The 19,986-nt window shown below is 40.6% G+C and overlaps 1 protein-coding gene across 1 annotated transcript; it reads left to right on the forward strand.

Annotated features, from left to right (window-relative positions):
• Positions 1–41: 41 nt before the first annotated feature.
• On the forward strand, positions 42–18,769 carry LOC146987115 (monocarboxylate transporter 2-like). The gene is made up of 5 exons (XM_085776147.1): positions 42–92; positions 886–1,109; positions 6,573–6,716; positions 9,847–10,662; positions 16,056–18,769. The coding sequence occupies exons 2-5, from the start codon at positions 893–895 to the stop codon at positions 16,334–16,336; spliced, it is 1,458 nt and encodes a 485-aa protein (XP_085632273.1). The 5' UTR covers positions 42–92; positions 886–892; the 3' UTR covers positions 16,337–18,769.
• The last annotated feature ends 1,217 nt before the right edge of the window (positions 18,770–19,986 follow it).

Raw genomic sequence — 19,986 nt, forward strand, 5'->3', positions numbered from 1 at the left:
CACGTGACACCACGTCAAATAAAGCAGCACGGCTGAAACTTTGGTCTTCAACTTTGTGGAGAGATCCGGGCTGTGGAGGCGCTCAGTGAAAGGTAAAGACTGCCTAGACCTCCCTAAACATATATTTGAGCGTGTTTCTCTTAGGCTGAGACTTGGTGGTTTTAACACCGAGGTTTATCTTTGATTTGTGTCGTCCACGTGCTAAGTGTTTGCTGCCGACTCGAGACCTTTTCTTCACTGAAACGGTGGTTGGCTCGTTCTTCACTATATTGGGTGGGAAACACGGTTTGCAACGTCTCCGGGTTGAATGAAGTGTTGCAGTTTAACTTATGAACAGAGTTAAGACGCTATCTGCTTTCTGCCTGACTCGCTCAGCAAACGCGCGACTCTTTGTAGTGCTGCGTTAATAACACCGTATGTTTTTGTCAGACACTGTCACATGCAGTCGTGTTTGCCAAAAATAAGTGGTCAACTTAATTATTTAAAGGCGAAATGACTGTTCCTTTATGACCATCCAGCCCGTGTTTAGTAGGCTAGGTCAAAGAAAAAGAAAAGTTTCATTTTAAAACTAAAAAAGAAAATAAAAAAGAGCAGCTTTTGTGACACTTCACACACATCAGTTATTATACTTGCTACATAAGTTTTTGCCACTGACTTTTGGAAATAAAACTCTCTTAAAATGTTCATGATTTAGTGGCCATTTATTAGTGTCAATTATTTTGACATGATACATTAAGTTTTATTTTGAAATTTGGCTTCTTATTTGCTGTCATGAAATCCAGAGATGATGCACAGTATTATTACCGTGTATGTTTATACATTATTTAGCACTTTTGAAATATCTATTTTATTGTTTTGGTGACACTGTTTCTCTCACTCTCTCAGCAGGATCATGGCCCCTGGAACTGCAAAGGACTTGGGCTACAAACCCCTGGATGGTGGTTGGGGGTGGATGGTGGTATTTGGGGCCCATATTTCCATTGGATTTGCTTATTCCACTCCAAAAGCCCTGTCTATTTTCTACAAACCGATCCAAGAAGACTTGGGGGCCACTAACAGCGAAACAGCTTGGATTTCCTCCATTATGCTGGCTGCCATGTATGCAGGCGGTGAGTTGATTCAATCAGTGCCTGTTATATTGATTTTCCCATCTAGAAAAACAAATACTATTATCAGTTGGATTAGTGGACAAATGGTGAGTGGCAAATCATTCACATTTAATTCACTTAATACCTTTTGTACAAATTTAGTGGCATTTTTAACTTTAAAAAAATCTAAACAGCCTTTGTCCTATATTACTTAGTTATATCTTTAGTCTAGGCCATTTTAATTGAAACAAACTGATTCATTGTTTAAAGTGGATGTTCCCTATTTGTCATGGACCTCAAACCTAACCCACAATGAATTTGTGGTCTCGGTACAATTAAAAGTTATTTTTGTCTTTCAGTTTCTCTGTTGTGATTGTCTAAGATAATCCTTTATCCTGGAAATAGTAGCTAGTCAACAAAGTATACCGCGATACACCATACAACATTGACTAGCTGGTTCTTAAAGCCAGGCAGAGTCACATTGTTATTCACATCACAGGAAAGTTCACTGTTCTACTGTTGTTTACAGATTTTACCACCAAATACATTGATTTTCTGCCACATTTTATGATCCCATAAATCCAAAATGTGTTTTATTACCTAATGCGAATATACTAGTACAAATCATTTTTTAGTAATGTTGTATTCTTATACAGAACAGGTTCATGGTTGATATGGCACAACAAGTGTTACGGATACTGAATTTCTGGATGATGGGATCTGATCTGACTCCAGACTGCAGATATTTTTATTTATTCCATCAAAGTGGATTAACTTAATGGCTGACATTCACTGATTTATCTGCATTATGTCGGTATGAGCAGACATGCTACAACAATGAAACCACCTAGTTACTGTAAATTCAATAACTTAAACTTGAGAGTTGCAGCAGAGCCGTTTGAAATTCAGATAACTTCAGGCCATTGCAGGTTCTGTAGCCAACACCTCTAAATCAATACTCTTTACACGACTTGAGAATACTTTTTATATAAACGAGCAAATAATAGCCTGCAGGTAAACCAGGTTGAGCTGTTTTTTTTCTCTCTCTCCTAGTCCTTTTGTTTTGTGTTGTATTGCATTGTATTGTGTTGTGTTGTGTTCCCTCGAGGCTTTCATCCACCAAGCTAACCTTCAAGAACTAGCACTGTTGATCAATCACCCTCTAAATCACTTTACACCTTCTGTTAAAAGTTGCTGAAAGACCACAGCTGATGTTGAGCAGACTGCAGAGTTTGACATCAATGAGAGGGATTAAGTTGACATCAATAGACATTACGGCCAAAATTAGTGTTGGTTAATTCCAGTTTCACAGCAAATGGAGAATCCTTTTTACTATCTGGCATCTGTCCCTTCTACAAAGAAAAAAACTGTTGTGTATGGCTGTGCCGTTGACTCATTTGGACCAGATAGAAAATTGAGAAATTGACTTCACATGACTGACTGCACCCACTGAAATAGCTCGGAGCTGCCTAATAAGGTGAAGGTTGTTATCATGTATTACTCGCCTGACTTTAATTTACTTATCCACACTGTCACTGTTTAATCTAAGTTGTTAAACAGCAGTTTAGCACTTTCTCTTCAATTTTCAGGTTTATACAGAATATATGAAAGCAACCTCAACATTGGGGGATCAGTGTGCACAACTTTACTTAGGCCTGTAATAGAACTGACTGTAGGTAACAGTTGTTGCAAGTCATGAATTACTTCTTCTTGACCTTCTTGGCTTTTGACTTTCCTTAGCCCAGCAGTGCCTGCTGGTAATTACAGGCCCTTGTTGTGGGTTGTCTATGAGCTTTGTAGGATACTTAACACAATGTTACTATACTATCTCATAATGTTGGATGTTTTACACCCCACCAGTGTTTTATGTGACATCTTTATATACATGCATATATTTTTTTGGTTTTAAGATCCAAAAACAACCTAAATGTAGTTTTACAACTCCTCTTTCAGGATTCGCTCTAGAGCTTTAGTAAAACAGGTTTGTGAGCCAATAAAGTCAATAAAGTAAATCTATCTGCTAACAAAATAGGTACTGGGTTCCTAGGAGAATGCAGAGCTGTCTGGCAAAACAGTTGAGACTTTGCCATTCAAACTATTGATATCACTCTACAACCTGAACATTATTAGGTCTTGTCAATGTCCCCTCTAATATGTATTGTCTATGATGTCTGGTTGATAGATATCAAATGTTTGTGAAACCATAGAAATCCCCTGGATATCTCATGGGACAAGCCTTAACCAATTCCATTGTTTCAACCACAGTGTAGTGTTGGTGGCTGAATGACAGAATCTTCACTGGTCATAAACAATGGATTAACATTAGTCCTTTTTGTAGAAAAATAAAATGGGAAAATTCTACCATTCCCTTCAAATACAGCATGCTACTTATGGATCAGTGCTTTATTTTGTTTTTTTGCAGCTACATTAGCAGAAGAATAGAAGCAGAACAAAATGTTTGTGTGATGCATGGGTGCATGTACAGTATATGCATACGTTGCAAGACACTTGCATCTGGGTGGAACAGTGTAGCAATATGAGAAATCTAAGATGGCTTTTCTTCAGGTTTGGTGTCATTCCACATTTCACTGTGGCATTTGGAGTACTTCGGACAACTCATTAGATGTCTCAAAATACGCCAAAATGGAAAAAAAAACTTGTGTTGGCTTGACACGATTCATTAGCTTCTTTCAAGGTTATAGAACGAGAGGGAATGTGACTCACCTGCACTCAACTCGGGGAGGCCTAACTGGTGAAATATTCCCCTCCACCATGGCTCAGGCACAGGGCTTTATCATATTGTCCTTGGCAAGGCTTCAGCAATGTCACCCAGTGGAGGCTAGAGACGAGGGTTATATATCAGAGGAAGGTTCAGCACACTGGGGTCTGACGCCTGGTCCCCATGGGAGAGACATGACAGCCTTTTCAGAAAACCTCTGACTCAAGGAGTCCAAATGATAAAGTTATAATGGAAGTGGAAATGGTGGTAGTGCTGGAGATGCCCTATTGTGACACAACTACAGAGAGAGAGATGATCTATCTTTGACCCCCGCAGGCACCTGGTTAACTGTATCATATCAGTGTGGATATTTTTATTTCATGTACAGAGTTACATTGTTCAGTTTGGACGGTTCTTTACAGCTTAGAAAGGAACAAGAGAGAGAGGTAAAACTGAAATAAATATATTCACTGTCACATTGTTTACTTTTATAAATGGCTTTCAGATCTCAGAAGCAACTTGGTGCATTGACATTAGTCCATAGATGTTGCTCTTTTATTTGTCTTTTTTTATTTGTGTCTTGGAATCCCAATGTTTTAAGAAGAAGATCACCAGTGGGAAACCACACACTGGTTTATGATGACATAATGTAAATAGCTAACATGAATGTGGAGCAATGCACTCATGTTTTACATTTTCAAGGAAGAGATGCCTTAGGGAAAGCAAGATGGAATACACTTATTATATCAGATTCTGTTGTTGATGGTCAAACCTGTGTTTAATTGTGGCCTAAAAGGTTTTACCTTGGCCCGTGTGGTCCTGCTGTTGTTAGACAAGCTGCTGCCTTCTGGCTTAATGGAGAGTCTGGGACCAGTGTATTCATTTGGGTTGCCAGGAGGGTTGAGTATTGAACATTAATATTTTTTGAGTGCTGCTGTTAAATGGGTCAGTAGCATGAAGCAACTGTGAGGTGCCTAAATTTGGCAATGGATGCAGAGCCAGAGGCTTAATTTGGGTCAGTGCTTTATTTGTTGTCAGACAAAGATAAACACAGGCATTTGGGAAGTTAAAGTGCATTTCCAGTCGTAATCAATGTTTACCTCAGATATCCGGTTGCCTATGATCAGTTCATTTCATACCATCCATACTCCCAACTTAAGCGTGTGGACATTTATATTCGTTTTTGTTCAAGAATCTATTGTTTTTTCAATGTTCATTAATGGGCTCCGGACTAATTTTAAAATCGTTCCGTGGTCACAAGTAACGTCCTTTTGACCATCATTTTAATTTTAAAATTCGCTTTACAATTAAATCAAATCAAAATTCGGACTTACCCCGGCTTCCGCATTGTTCCTTTCCGGGTCAGAGAACAAACATATCAGACGCTGTGTCTCAAATTCAGCGGCTGCAGCCTTCAGTCCCTCTACTGTTGTGTTCTCTGACCCGGAAAGGAACAATGAGGGAGCTGCGGTGAACATTTTATAACATATCAACACAAGGCACAGGGAGGGAGCGCACACCAGCGTTGGTGAGGTGCTGACAACAGGTGCAAAACTGATTTAAGGAGAGTTAAGTGGCACACTCATAGCCGCCATATCAAATGATGTCAAATTGTGACATCGCAGCTATGAGTGTGCGACAAACGTATCAACACAACTATATTTTCCTCCCGTACTCTTCAGTCAGATCAGTGTGCCGTCTTTTTCTGGATGTTAACTCCAGGTTCGCTGTGCAGCAGCCAGAGTCAGCTAACCAACTGCAGTAGTATAGGTCCACACACTCTGTGCACTGTAATTCACAACACAGATTATAGGTTTCAAGGCAGCTCTTACAGCCAGTTAAAGTAAAATCTATGATACCTTTTTGAAGTAACTTTTTTTTACACTTGTAGTAATTCCACAACAGTATACACATCACACAGCCTTAACTTCATACACATGACACTGAATACAGTGTTATGGCCATACCCTGACATTCACTCAAACTGTAGAGCTATAGGATATTATATAGGATATAGCAGACCTGTTTTTTAGTCAGCCTCATGTGGCCTTATGAGGAACTGCAATTTTTGGCACTTTCTTGTTGGCTACATTTTTCAGCTCCAGAGGTTGCTGCTTGGAAATTGATCCGCCTGGGTAAACATCCTCGTGGAGAAAGTAGGCGTTTGCCAAACATGTAATCCTCTTACTGTTGACTGGGCTGTTTTTTAATTATCACCATCCACACAGACCCTTCCCACCTCTGCATCGAAAAGCAGAAGCCTGTTCAGGTTTTGATAATTGTGGAAGCCTGTATATTAGATTGATTGATCCTCTCCTCATGTTTGTATATATTTAAGTTGAATGATTATATGTTCAAAAGGTTGGTCTTCATAGCAGGGAGAATAGAGACTTTTTCATCATAGTGTGCTGTAGAAAGACTCGTGGTGCAATGTCAGTCTTTCAGGCAAGGTTATGAATGAAGGGAAGAGTGACAGCATATAAAAGACTGTTTAATTGCTGATTGATCACTGAGTGTAGTATTTTTACATTATCAGGGGAGAGTATAATGAGTTGCCAAGTTGCTTTGCAGTAAATGCAAAAGTGTGGAGGCGTTCCATTACCTGATGTGATGTCCTTTTGCCCTTGGTTTTGAATGGGAACTGGTCATGTTGTTCTCTGAAACAGTGATCACGAGCAGAAGGCAAGTCAGTTGCTAAAACTGCTTTATTGAGATGTATTATGTTGATTCTGAACCACTCTTTTTCTTTGTCTGATTCTTTGCAGGACCTGTGAGCAGTCTCCTGGTCAGTCGCTTCGGAAGCCGACCAGTAGTGATAACAGGTGGACTGATGGGTGGGCTGTCGATGGCAGTTGCCTCTTTTGGGAGCAGCATCGTTTACATCTACTTTTTCATTGGCATCATTGGAGGTACAGTGCTCGGTTATCTTTTTTTAATATTGTCATTTTTTACAATGTGCTGAACAGACTAGACTTGCTCTGTTTGAAAAGCACCTTGAAATAACTTCTGCTATGATTTGGTGCTGTGTAAATAAAAATGTACTTCACTTTACTTGACTCGAAAGGCCTTAACCGTTTCTGATTGGTTCTACTAACTGGATACCAGCCCTGGGAATCTGTGGGAAAATTAGTTGACCAGGATATCACACCCCAAAATGAAGGGAAAGTACCTGTGGGTTTGCAGTCAAGTGAATGAGCCAGCTGATTTCATGCTTACCCCTTTGCTTACCATTCCCATCAGCACTGGTTAATGCCCTATGGGGTCTTGACGTTGGCCGTCTGCCTCCTTTTTAGATTCTGTCAGAATATCTGGGTTGCCAGACCAGCTTCCCCCGACTGGGCTGCAGTTCTGTTTGTCAGGGGCCCAGGGCAACTGCCTCAGCTCCTGGGGTGCAGTTAGACCACCAATGGGGAACAGAACCAGGACGGTAATTAAGATGGAACTGTCCCTGATCCCAGAGTGCACGGTCTTACGTGGCCCTCTGTACTCTCCCATAGGCTCCCATCATGGTCGTCACATGGGGACTCCCTGCCACCCTGTGAGGCTCATTACCCTGCCAAGGACTGCTGTGAAGGATTAATAGGCCCAACAAGTGGCTGTGCCATGTGTGGTGCCTCAGGGTATACGTGAGCCCTGCTCTGCTCCCCTGTTCCCTGGCACACTGACACACAGGCATCAGGCAGTTTTACCTAACAGACATACAGGCATATGCTCACATATATACACACATATACATACACAAATGCATACATATTCAAAGAGATAACCATCATAAAATCTCTCTGCAATTATGGCTGGTAGTAACTAATTATCCTTGTGTCCTTTACAGGAGGGAATGTCATTTTGAAATAGACATGGACAGTTAAGGTCAGGCTTATTGTCATTATTAATGATTGCAGTAAAGCAGTTGTGGATACATACTGTATGAGGCACAGAATTCAGCATATGGGGGATCTAGATCAGAATGGTTTACAGTTTAGGCAACAAAGGATGTTGGTTTATTTGAGCAGAAAAGCAACTGTACAACAAATAGGTAAAATAGATATAACCTCGTGCCAGTCCTGGCAGTGTCTTAAAAACAAATTAAAGAATCTTAAAATCACTTGCGTGTTAAGCAGCGAAACAGGTTTTTTTTTTTACAGGGGAGTCTCACAGTTGAACCAGCTGCAGGCTGACTATGAGATTAAGCCGACTGACTGCATGGAGAGCTGCAGTAGTCAAGGCAAGAGAAAATAAAAGCACCAACTATATTTTTTTCACATACAGGAATGATTTTTAAATGATCAAGGGTGGAATATAAAAATGGGAAGAGGAAAAATGAGAAATAAGAATGAAAGCTGCTGTAGTTTTGATGTCCATGTCATTGACCACCAATGGACAGTCTCTAATTGGCTGTATAGAGAGTGCTAATGGATTTTACTCTATATATTGATCATTAGTAAAAGGCACTGAGATAATGTTAAAAAAAAACTGTGAATTCAGTCTTTTAAACAAACATAAAATAGTAATTGGTCGTGGTTATATGCTGTAAAGTAGTCAGCCACTAAAAGGGTTTTTGGTGCTAAACCCTTAAATATTTCTTCTTTGTGAGTAAAGAGTCAAGAGAGTGCGACTCATCTATTTTTACTTAAAGGACAAATCTGGGCAAATTCAACCTGGGACTATTAGTTTCCCAATATTTTAGGTCTGAAAGAAGGATTCTGAAGATTTTCTTTTGAATTGCTCCTGTTGTGTAGTAGTTGTGTCTGTCCCCGCATTGCTACAGCAGAGTATAATGGGAGCAGACCGATCTTACCTGTTTAGGCTGTTTACATCCCACAAAACTGCACACAGACAGTGTCCGATGGCTATTCAAACATACGCCGAGGGGTTTGTGTACTTCAAGCAAGCGGACATGTTTGTAAACGGAGATTTAATACAAAGTCTCACGCAAACTCGCAAAGTCTCACGTGAGAGTCAAGTTGATGGCTAACCATGTTTACAGATCGTCTGAAGCTCTCCCATTTGTTTTTATCAACAAAGGAATATCAACTTGGAGCCACGACATCTTTGTAAGAGTAAGTCTCGCTGTTGTTTATTCTGCCTGTAAACACACTGTCAACTTGACTCTCACGCGAGACTTCGTGAGACTTTGTATTACATCTCCGTGTACAAACATGTCCACTTGCTTGAGGTATCAAACTTGTATGTTTGAATGGCCATCTGACGCTGTCAGTGGGGAAAAAATTGCGGTTTTGAGGGATATAAACAGTCTAAACAGATAAGATCGGTCTGCTCCCATTATACGCTGCTGTGGCGATGCAGGGGCAGACACAACTACTGCAAAACAGGAGCAATTAAATAGAAAATCTTCAGAGTGCTTCTTTTAGACCTAAAATATTAGAAAACTATAGCCCCAGGTTGAATTTGCCTGGAATTGTCCTTTAAATGGAGGGATTATTTCTGAAATAAATCCAGCACTCTGTGATGAGATTTAGCAAAAACTGAAATGAGATGAAAGCTTAATGACCAAACAGAATCAGTCTTAATTTAATTTAGCGAGCACCCTGTGGGGCTTACTGTAGGTCCAAGAAGGGTTTCTTGCTGAAGAAGCAAGAAACCCTTCTGCCTCAAAGAACAACCACTGTTCACAAGTGGCAAGTGGCTCCAACGACTGTCGTTATAACACAATAGGGCACTAACGAAGTCGAAACCAACCTTCCATCAAAGGCAGTCATTTAAACGACTGTCGTTGGCACTTGGAGCACAAATGGGAACCAGTGACATCATCACCCTTGTGAACGCCCACACAAGAGGTTAAATAGTGAGTCTCCACACCAGATAGTTGGACCAGTCCCAGCCTGGTCAGATGCGTACATGAACTGATGAAGCCTCTTGGATGAGAGGTGAAACGTCTTCCTAGACAAATAACTAAGTCCAGTTGCTTTCGATTTAACCTCCTTTGAAATACTATGACCTGGGCAAATGAGAATATGCACCGGCTTGCTGAAGAAGAGTTTAGGAACCTGACCATGTACTTTTCCATCTGTCTACAAACAGGTTTTGGACTCGCCTTAAATCTGAATGCCTCTCTCACCATCATCAGCAAGTATTTCCTCGTCAAGCGCCCTTTAGCCAATGGACTGGCCATGGCTGGGAGTCCCGTGTTTCTATGTTTCCTGGCCCCTCTAAACCAGTTTTTACTGGACATGTTTGGCTGGAGGGGAAGCCTGCTCATCCTTGGTGGTCTGATCCTAAACTGCTGCGTAGCTGGAGCCCTGATGAGACCTGTTGCTGCGCCTTCTAACCCACTGTCTTGTGCACCGCTGAAGGTGGTGGAAGAACAGCCAACAAGTGAGCGCAGGACTATGCTGAAAGACAGATGTATGCAGAACGCCAAGTTCTTGGATTTGTCCTTCTTCAAGGACAGAGGCTTTGTCATTTACCTCATAGGAAATGTTATGTTCATTTTTGGAGCCTATGCGCCCATTGTTTTCCTGTCATCCTATGCTATCAGTCAAGGCGTAGAGGAGTACTCTGCAGCATATCTGCTCACTATTATGGGCTTTGTGGACATGTTTGTTCGTCCTGGCACTGGCCTTATAGCCAGCAGCAAGTGGATCAGACCCAGAATCCAGTACTTCTTCAGCTTTGCCATGGTTTTTAACGGGACGTGCCACTTACTGTGCCCACTGCTGAAGAGCTATCCCTTGCTGGTGGTGTATGCAGTTTTTTTCGGCATTGGTTTTGGCATGGTTTTCGCCCTAATTTTTGAATGCCTGATGGATCTGATGGGAAATGAAAGATTCCCCAGCGCTGTCGGACTGGTCACCATTATCGAGTGCTTCCCCATGCTTCTGGGACCACCTGCTGCAGGTAAATGTGCACACTGTATACTTAATGCATAAATAATCAGATTGTATGTAAAGATATCCCTCTCTCTCTGTCTGTCCCTCTCTTTCACCGGCATGAGTATTTACTCTCAACTCACTAACTCACTTTAGACTGTTGATAGATGCCTTACGCTGCTCTTTTCTGCAGCTGGAAGAGCCAAGGGGAAGGGAATAATGTAGGCTTACAAACATACAAATGAAGACTTGGGCGGGGGGTTCCATTGTTGCAGCATACATAAATAGCCAGTTTGAAGCAAGCTGCTTTGCAAACAATACGGCAAACTGAATTAAACATATTTGTGGGTTTATCTCTTTTTTGGTCATGGGCTGTGCATTATGTCACATAAGAGCTCAGTTGCTAAGACAGAGCAGGATTATCACTGGTGGGTAGGAGTTCTTTGAGGCACATGAGGGCCCACAAAAAATAGTAATTGGTTATGGTTATTTGATTGTAAAGAACCTCGCTGTACACATCGCGCAGGCTTTCATGGAATGCTTTGAATGACTGGAACAAAAGGCTAAGAAGCTGAGGTTTGCATACATCCTTTACATTTACTACATTAGTGCACTGTATGTCCAAAAGAGTAAGTAAGTAAATTCCTTTATTGTCCCGAAACGGGCAAGTGTTTTGCAGCAGCTGCTTCAACATTTAAAATACATGACAGGCAACAAGGACATGGAAAGACAAAGAGACAAGGAACACAGCACTACAACAATGATGGCAGGTGAAGAGCAACAAGCCACTATAAAAATCCAGAAGAAATACATAAAACAACAATCGATCAAAATCTAAAAATACATGGACATAGGCCTAACCATAATGAATAAATAAATAAAAGTGCAAAACAAAGTGAAGAGGCTGTTACACTGGTATTTAGAGTTCATAAAAGTGTGTATGTGAGTATTTATTAGTTAAAGGACAATGAGAACTGGTAACATGTAAAATGTTTACTCATGTTGCAACATGGTTCAGGCAGTGATAGCCTGGAGCTGCACCTCTGACCTCTGTGTGTGTGTTGGGAGATGTAAAACTAGTAGGTGAGAGGGACAATACACAGCAAGAGGGCTTTATTTTCTGTCTGTAAAACAAAATGTTGATTGATCTTGGAAACAGGATATTGAAAACAATAGAGATAAAAAAAAATGCCTCTAAAATGTCCTATATGTCCTGTACAGTAAATTAGTTGTTGTGGAAGCACAATCCAATTGGGAATCCAACCTGAATCAAAATATTCTGATGCCATGGAACTTTAATTTTGCCATGACAATGGAAGTACATTCCTCGCACAAATTCAGTAGAATTAGTAGCTCTAGCGATGGTTGGGTAATTTTGTTGCATCAGTCTGACATTTCAAGTCCTAAAATTGAGGGCGACAGGAACTTTTGCAGTTCTTTAAAGATTTTTTCCCCTCTCAAATGAAATGCTTCCTCAGTTCTAAAAACTGATGTGGTACTCCCAGGTATTTAACCCTTTCATGGGATGAAACCTTGTCATTAACATACACATCATGTGGGCCTTTAGGGTCACCTGGGGCAAGGTGTGACTCATCAGAGAGCTGCTGTCCCACCCTGCCCCTCGTGCGAGCAGTTAGGATCACATGGGTGTTGTGTCACTAAAACACACACTTAATCCCAGACAGTTCCTCCTGTGGGCGCTTCAGAGGTCATCATCACCTTAATGAGATCATTCGCTGTCACAGACTGCTCTTGTTGAATCATTATTAACTCAGACATTAAATGATACCCTTTCACATATGTGGTTAATGGGGGGTTTTGTAATGGGTCACGGTTAAAGCTACAAGCTGAATCACTGCACTTTTTTTCTGCTTACCAGCCCATCAAATAGGAGAAAAAGCCATTTGATCTGATGACTTATGTCCCCAGCACTCCTCTGGCTCTGATAGGGCGTTAGATTGAAGTGTTGGACAGCTATCTTCATGGTCTAAATAACTGTGTAATCAGAAGGATATTGTTTACCCTCTTTGCTTCCTTGCCATTTTCGTGACAGGTGCACTTTTGAAAAACCCACTACAAAGCCCTTCTCTTGATCCAGTAAAAACAGAGGCGTTGTACATAATGGCAGTAACAATCTCTGAAAAGAGAGCAATTGGAGAAAATTGTTTTCAAGTGACAATTTGCCATCAATAGAAAATAAGCACTTTGAATTGAGGCCTTATTGTTGGCATCAGATCCTGTAACAGTTGCCACAGAGCTGGGCAGGAAAAAAGTTCTTCCATCCAGCATGTGAATGAATTACTGCTAACTGATGATTTGCAACCATTCAACTTTTCTGGACATATGACAAAGTAGAATTACAGTATCAAAGAGTTTCATTGCATTCCCACTGAATAATAATGCTGATACTAACTGATATTAGCAGATACAAAGGCTAAAACTACAGGAGAAAGGTCAATTGTTTCAATTAAACATGTTAAAAGTTCGGAGCCAACTGAATTTTAAAGGCTTTGCAATGATTACCACACCAAATACTTAAATGAAAATCAGCAACAGTTCACTGTCAACAATTTAGCAGTGACATTTGAATTTGTCTGTGAAGTTGTGGCACAGTAACTTGAGAAAGCTGCACTCCACATTTATAGACAAGTCTAGTTTAGAGTTTAAACTATTAAACCCATCAGTCAATATTTTGAAAAATATCAGCAACTATTATAATAATGATAATGATGTAATAAAACAAGAGTTTTCAGATAAAAATGAAGCAAATACATAACATATTAACCAGAAATAATTTCAGTAAAATAACAAAATGTGGAAAAAAAAGCTGGAGAACTGACAGCAGACTCTGGTCATAACAAGCCAGTACATTAGGACGTTTATTCAGCGGAGCAGCCTTGCGCCGCGTTTCAGTTCTCTCCCAGTCCCTCACCTGGTTTTGTATTTTGTTTGCACTGTCTGAGTGGTTGTCTATGTATTGCACTGTGACAGTTCAGGTTTGAAGAGTCTATGAGGCTGTTGAGGTAAGTCAGCCAGTCATGCATGAAGTTACAGTACATGAAAACTACCGGCTCCCGGCAGGTTTGGAAGCGGTGGTGTGTCCTGCTCCTCCACACTGGATTCACCCCTTCAGCATCCGGTGACTGAGTCCTTGTACTGTCTTTATACTTCAGCCTCTTAATCCCTGCGTTGTTACTCCATATTGTTTTTTTGTTCGTTTGTTTTCTTGCTACATTAGTCATGGCTGTTTGACCTGAGGTGATGCATTTTAACAATTGGTACAAGTTAGTGCTCGAGTTGCCCTGGTAACCACATGTGTCTCCCTGTTAAAATGTAGCAGACTGCTCTTTCAGAGTGTCACAATTTGCGTTGATGCACTTGTTTATCATTATCAATATTTGTTTGTGTGCTTGTTTTGTTTATCACCTCCATGGTAAATTCACCCACAACACACAACGTCACTTGAATAATATGTGAGACAGGAATGCTGTTATCTAAACCTCCACTGCACTTAAGTCTCAGATAGTTGTTTTCTCAATTTAGTATTACAGAAGTAATTCCTAACCAGCTGTAGAGACTATTATCATCCCGTTTCATCTCATGTTTGGAAATCCTAAATTTATTTCTGTTGCCAAGCAACTGACACTGCTTTTCTGTTGTCATTTTACTGAAGTGTTGTTCAGATTTTGTCGCTGAAACATACAAAAAAAATGACTTTTAACTTGAAGACACATGAGTTAAACGTGTTGGTTGCTTTTCAATTAGTCCCCTATAAAATGTGCTCCACAGATGTCTGATGAGCTGTGGTGTTACATGCAGTGTAAATCTGTTAAGTGGCCTAGCACATACTGTAGAGCAGCCTCCTCCTGTAGTAAATTATGTACTCTGTCCATGCACAAATCAATATGTCAACTTTAGGGTTCACTCAGTGGCTTGTTTGGTGTCCTCGACAAATACACAGAGGGTATAGTGTACATGCACATGACTTAATTAACTCTGCATATCGCTTCACTGACAAACTTTTCCTTTGCCTCCAACTTGAGTTTTAATGAGGTGAAAATTTATAGGCCCCCCAGTTTGTCTGGTGCGACCCTGTTCTGAGGCGCTCATTTAATAGGGTAAATAAGTGCCTCCCTGCACGTCTAAGATTCTCCTCCAGAGGGCACAATCGTTATGTCTCCCCCGTAACTAGTCTGCTTGTTACTTCTCCCCCAAAACCTGCGGGTCAATCCAATTAGGAGAAAGTGAGGTAAGTGGGTGTAATTAGCCTTTTGCTTTGGGTGTTTAATGACGCTCAGTTCAAACTCTCATCATTAAAGTCCTGTACCTTGGCCATAATTAAGCTCTGAATACATTAAAAAAGAGGTGACTATGCCAGATGGACTTAATTACTGCTCAGCCAATCAAGGACTGTCTTAATGAGGGTGATGGTCATTGGCATACACGCACCAGATGAGTGCTATCAATCAGATGATACAGCCTTCATTGAGATTGTTGAAACTGATCCAAATGCAAAGTGACCCCTCCTAGTGTAAGTCCTCTAAGTGCAAACACACACACACACATTCACACAAACATCATTATCATCATTATTTGTTGCCAAGATGATAATTGGTGCACTTAAGAAGCTCTACCAAGGAAACAGCCCTTTAAAATTAATAGGATGTGATAAGGCACTATAACAATCTGCAATAAAGATGCCTCATGTTGATATGCAGCGACAGTCCCAACAGTCCAACAAACTGGAAGAGGGTGTCAAAAACACTCCTGAGTTTGTTGATGGTCAAGCTTTTTACAATACGTAAATAATACCTGTTCTTGCTCAAAATGATACAGATATTAAAAAGTCCTTCCACAGACTGAAATGTTATTAAGATGGGTTGTAATACGCTGAGAAGGACAGACAGACGGACCGTCATACATGCTGAGACTGAGAGAAATAATGGTGCTCGGCCATCGATCCATGTCTGGAGGCGAAGTGTGAGGAGGAGGGGGCGCTACAGGCGGGATGCAGTTAAGACTCTGAAAACCTTGAGGCTTAAATCTGATCTAAACCACATTTGTCACTTTTCTGGAGACTTGGGCTCGATATTTATGGCTCTGAGAATCATCTGATTCGTTTTGGTAGCAGCCGTCCAAATTGCCTTCCCAGAGATGCAGTGAGAGCCAGGGAGGGTGTAATGGCCCTCTGTCGTTTCCGACATGACTCCTCTCAAACTGGCCTGTGTTCACTCCCTCGCTCTCCCACACACACTCAAGTCAAATCTGACTGAGTGTGGCCTTGCTCATCAGCTTCAAACTTGTAGAGTTGTTGAATGAAGATGGGTTTTGCTTTTTATGGAGTTCAGTTGTGTTTTGGTTTGTTAGTTTTTTCCATTTTGGACATCGCATAGACTTACTTTTCTACCTTTCTCCACACAGGATTACTCGTGGACGTCTTTGGTGACTACATGTACCTCTTCCTAATGTGTGGCTCAGTGATCACGGCTGGTGGACTCTTTCTCTTCGTCATGAACATCTATAACTACCACATGCTGGAAAAAGAGAAGACGGCAAAGGAAACACAGCAGAACCAAAAACCCATGGAGGACCAGGACCAGGTAAGATGCTCAGAGGCGGAGATTACACACACTTCTGAGGTAACGGTGGAACAAACCAAGTCTGAAGCAAAAGATAAGAGCCAGGCTCAGCAAGGCCTGTGACTGGAGGACACAGAGACACTTAATTAAATACAGTTATTCTGTTTAGTATGGATGTTTGGGGCTTATATATGTGTTTGTGTTAAGACAACATAATAACTAATTCCAGCCCTATCACTCATTTATTCATTGTTTGGTTTGTTCAGTCAAACAACATTTTGATATTCAATTAACCTTTTTAACTAATTTAATAAGCAAACAAGACTAAGATTTTACAGGCGGGTTAGCAACTCTATGAGGTTGTACTTTAGCACCAGGTAGCTTTGGGCTAAATGTCAACACCAGTGTACTAACATGTTCACAATGGCCATTCAATTTACCGTGTTGACGATCTTAGTTTAGCATGTTACCATGCTAGCATTTGCTAATTGGTACCAACACCAAACTAGAGCAGTGGGCGGTGGAAAATGTACAGATATGATACAGAAACAATGAATTAAAATTCTGACCAGGTGATGGCTCTCGATGAAATGCTAAAAGCTCACTGAACTTACCATGCATGAAGGTCTTATTAAATGTTGCGGCAGTCCATCTATTTGTTGTAACATTTCACCCTGAACCAGAAAAGTGAACCTGATGGTGACACTAGATGAAAAGTCAGGAGAAGCAGGGTACACCTTGGATAGATCGCCAGTCTGTCACAGGACAAGTTAGTTCACTCAGAAACAAAAACAGTGGTACCAGAGCAGGAGCCAGTGGATCACAAATGTCAGTAAGATTCATCTTCTGGGGAAAACCTGATAGGCTAATTAAGTTTGGACCAAAGTGATTGATTGGGCAACATGCTTGGAAAAAATACCAAACTTAAAAAAAGAAAAATCAGCTTCTTTTCTCAGCTTTCAATCATCATAAATTAAATGTATTTTATTTAGATGGTTGGTTGGAGGAAAAAAAAAAAGTTGTTGTCTCAGGGAAATCATATCAGCATTTTTCTCAGTTGTCTTATCTGTCTTATTGACTACACAGTTTATTTAATTGAAAACAGTGATCAACAGATTGTTGTTATGATTGCAGCTTCAATTCAGTTAATGATCCACCCACTCAGTCAGTTTGTGTGTTTACTCTCTAAAGATTGTTCATGGTGGTAGTGTGCCTATGACACACTGAACCAGGTTCAGTCACTTAGAGTAACCTCTGTAATACTTTACTTGTGTGTGTGTGTTTTTTTAATTTATTCCATTGCATAATAACCTTGAATAACTGCTAATACCATGAGGTGCCACAGCCTCTGTTTGAGATGAGTGAGTCTTTTATTGTCTGAGATTTAATGAAATGCAGCAAAGGTTGACTTCTGTCTTTGACATGATCATGTACGCACACGTCTGCTTTTCCTTTCTCTCATTTCTTACTGTTCAGTTCATACTCATTTAATCTGTCTGTGAAAATAGTCCCTGTCATGATGTGGGAAACCTCAGGGGGCTGCCATTAGATATTTTGCACTTTCACTGTTAATTTTATAAAACTGGCAAAACGTTTTATACATAAAATATTGTAGCTGCCAGTTAAGACATGGAAATATTTCCAGTGACTTGAGACTTTATCTCCTCATCAGTTACTGTACATTCAGTATACATGAAGTCTATAATGTACATACAGTAACAAAACCCTCTTTTGACTTCTATTCTATAGCTAATGTCTTTTTAAAAAATTGTCAATATTTATTTAATTTGAACGTTTTCATTTTTCCAAAACATTATGAACTATGGTGTGTGTGTTCCACAGTAATACGATAACTTTGTGTTGACATTTAGCAGTGACATTTGTTATTCGTGTGAAAATGGATTAGCATGCACTGTTAATTGATTTGATGCTGGGTTTGTTTATGCATGTGAGTGAGTGTTGAGTGCGAGGGAGTGACAAAAATAATAGAGAATGTGCTTTACAGATAATTCTTTTTTAGTATATTTTTGGGGGGCTTTTTGCCTTTAATGGATAGCACAGTTGAGACAGATAGGAAATAGGAGGTAGAGAGAGGGGGAACGGCATGCAGCAAAGGGCCGCCTGAGTCGGGATTCGATACGGGGCCAACTATTAACCTCTGTATATGGGGCACTTGCTCTACCAACTGAGCTAAACAACACCACCTTTACAGATAATTCAAAATATGACTGTTGTATTGAAGGTGGCAGCTTTTGGAATTTTCTGTGTTTCTGAGGGTTTTTTTATTTTTATTTTTGTTATTAGACAAATAAATTAGTGCATGACAGGAACTAGAGAGGAGAGAGAGGGGATGGCAAGCAGCACAAGCCTCAACCTTGTTGGTGGTACATACTTAACCAGGTGAGAATTAGTTTACTAAACGGTTAAATGTCAAATTGTTGTAGCTTCACTTCAACATTTTACTTGTTTTATGCACATTGTATTTACTGTACCATTGATACTGTGGATAACACTGTTCTGTTACCTTATAATAAACTCCTTTTACATTTCGCTGTATTCTGTTCTACTTGATACTTTGTCTTGCATCTATGAAGTGAAATCTCTTTGCTGTCCGTGATGATATTGTTCGACTAATGGGGAGAATGGACCGTCCACTCTCATTTCCTCCACATTGAAGCGGCGAGGTAAATGACACTCGGACACAAGAAAAATTCCATCAAATCAAAATCTAACCGCGCAACTTCTCAATGTTGGTGGCTGTGTCCAATTTTTCACGACAATTAGAAGACTGGGGAACAAGTTTGGAAATGTCAGCAGCTTAAGGGCGTGAGCACCTAATGAAGCACGGCCCGAATGTTCCAGGCGAGTGCCCTGAGCTGCATGCAGCCTCACACACATCAGCAAATCAGTGGGCCAATAAATTAGAAATGCACGTGCGAACACACATATACACACTTTTTTTTTTGCTATCTCCTGTCCCTTAGCGGAGTATTATGCAAGGTCTTTGGATGTGACAAGGTGGAAAGTTACCCCAGAGACGGGGCGATGGGCGCTGCGGCAGGGAATCTGTTTATCATTATTATATTTCTTCTCACCTCCTGTTCCCCTCTGGCCCGCTGACCCTCCGCTACTGGCCGCCCTCCGCGTAATGTGTGTTCCTGCGGAGCCTCATGACTGGTGTCCTCCATTCTCAATGGTAAAAAAGACTTCTGGGTCTCCAGAGGGTCTTGGAGGTGGTTGGGTTACAAGGCAAAGCTAGCTGAAAAACACTAAAGCACAGAAAAAAAATTAAGAATGCCTTGAGGTACTTTGAAATCTGGTATTTTTGTGTTTACTGTGATATTATGTGATGTTTTTCCACTAAGGTTAATACGAGCTTCCACAGCAGAGAAACTCTCTTCCTTTTTTGGCCTTCAAAGTTGTTTTGGTTTCAGTGCCTTGCTAAAAATGGTTGCTCAGTTCAAAGGTGTGCTGCTGATACTGATACTGCTGCAAAATTCAATTTAATTGCAAAGCAGCTTGTAGCACACAGGCTGCTGTCGGTGTCTGTATATTTAAAAAAAAAAAAAAAAAGTAAGTAGCTGTGATAGAGCGCATGTGTTTTACTCATCTCTTAATGAGGATTACAATTAGAATGTATCACCACGGGCTAACTCTAATGGACAGCTGTCAGTTAACTGTCAGGTCCTGTTAAACAAGTAGCCGACTTGGGAGTGCATGATTGTAATTGAGTATCAGTCTTCATGAAAACAGGCTGTGTGCGTTTCCCTCGT

The sequence above is a fragment of the Trachurus japonicus genome, chromosome 5 (genome assembly GCF_045865225.1).
Source record: "Trachurus japonicus isolate A0001 chromosome 5, Traja_1.0".
NCBI classification, from domain to species: Eukaryota; Metazoa; Chordata; class Actinopteri; order Carangiformes; family Carangidae; genus Trachurus; species Trachurus japonicus.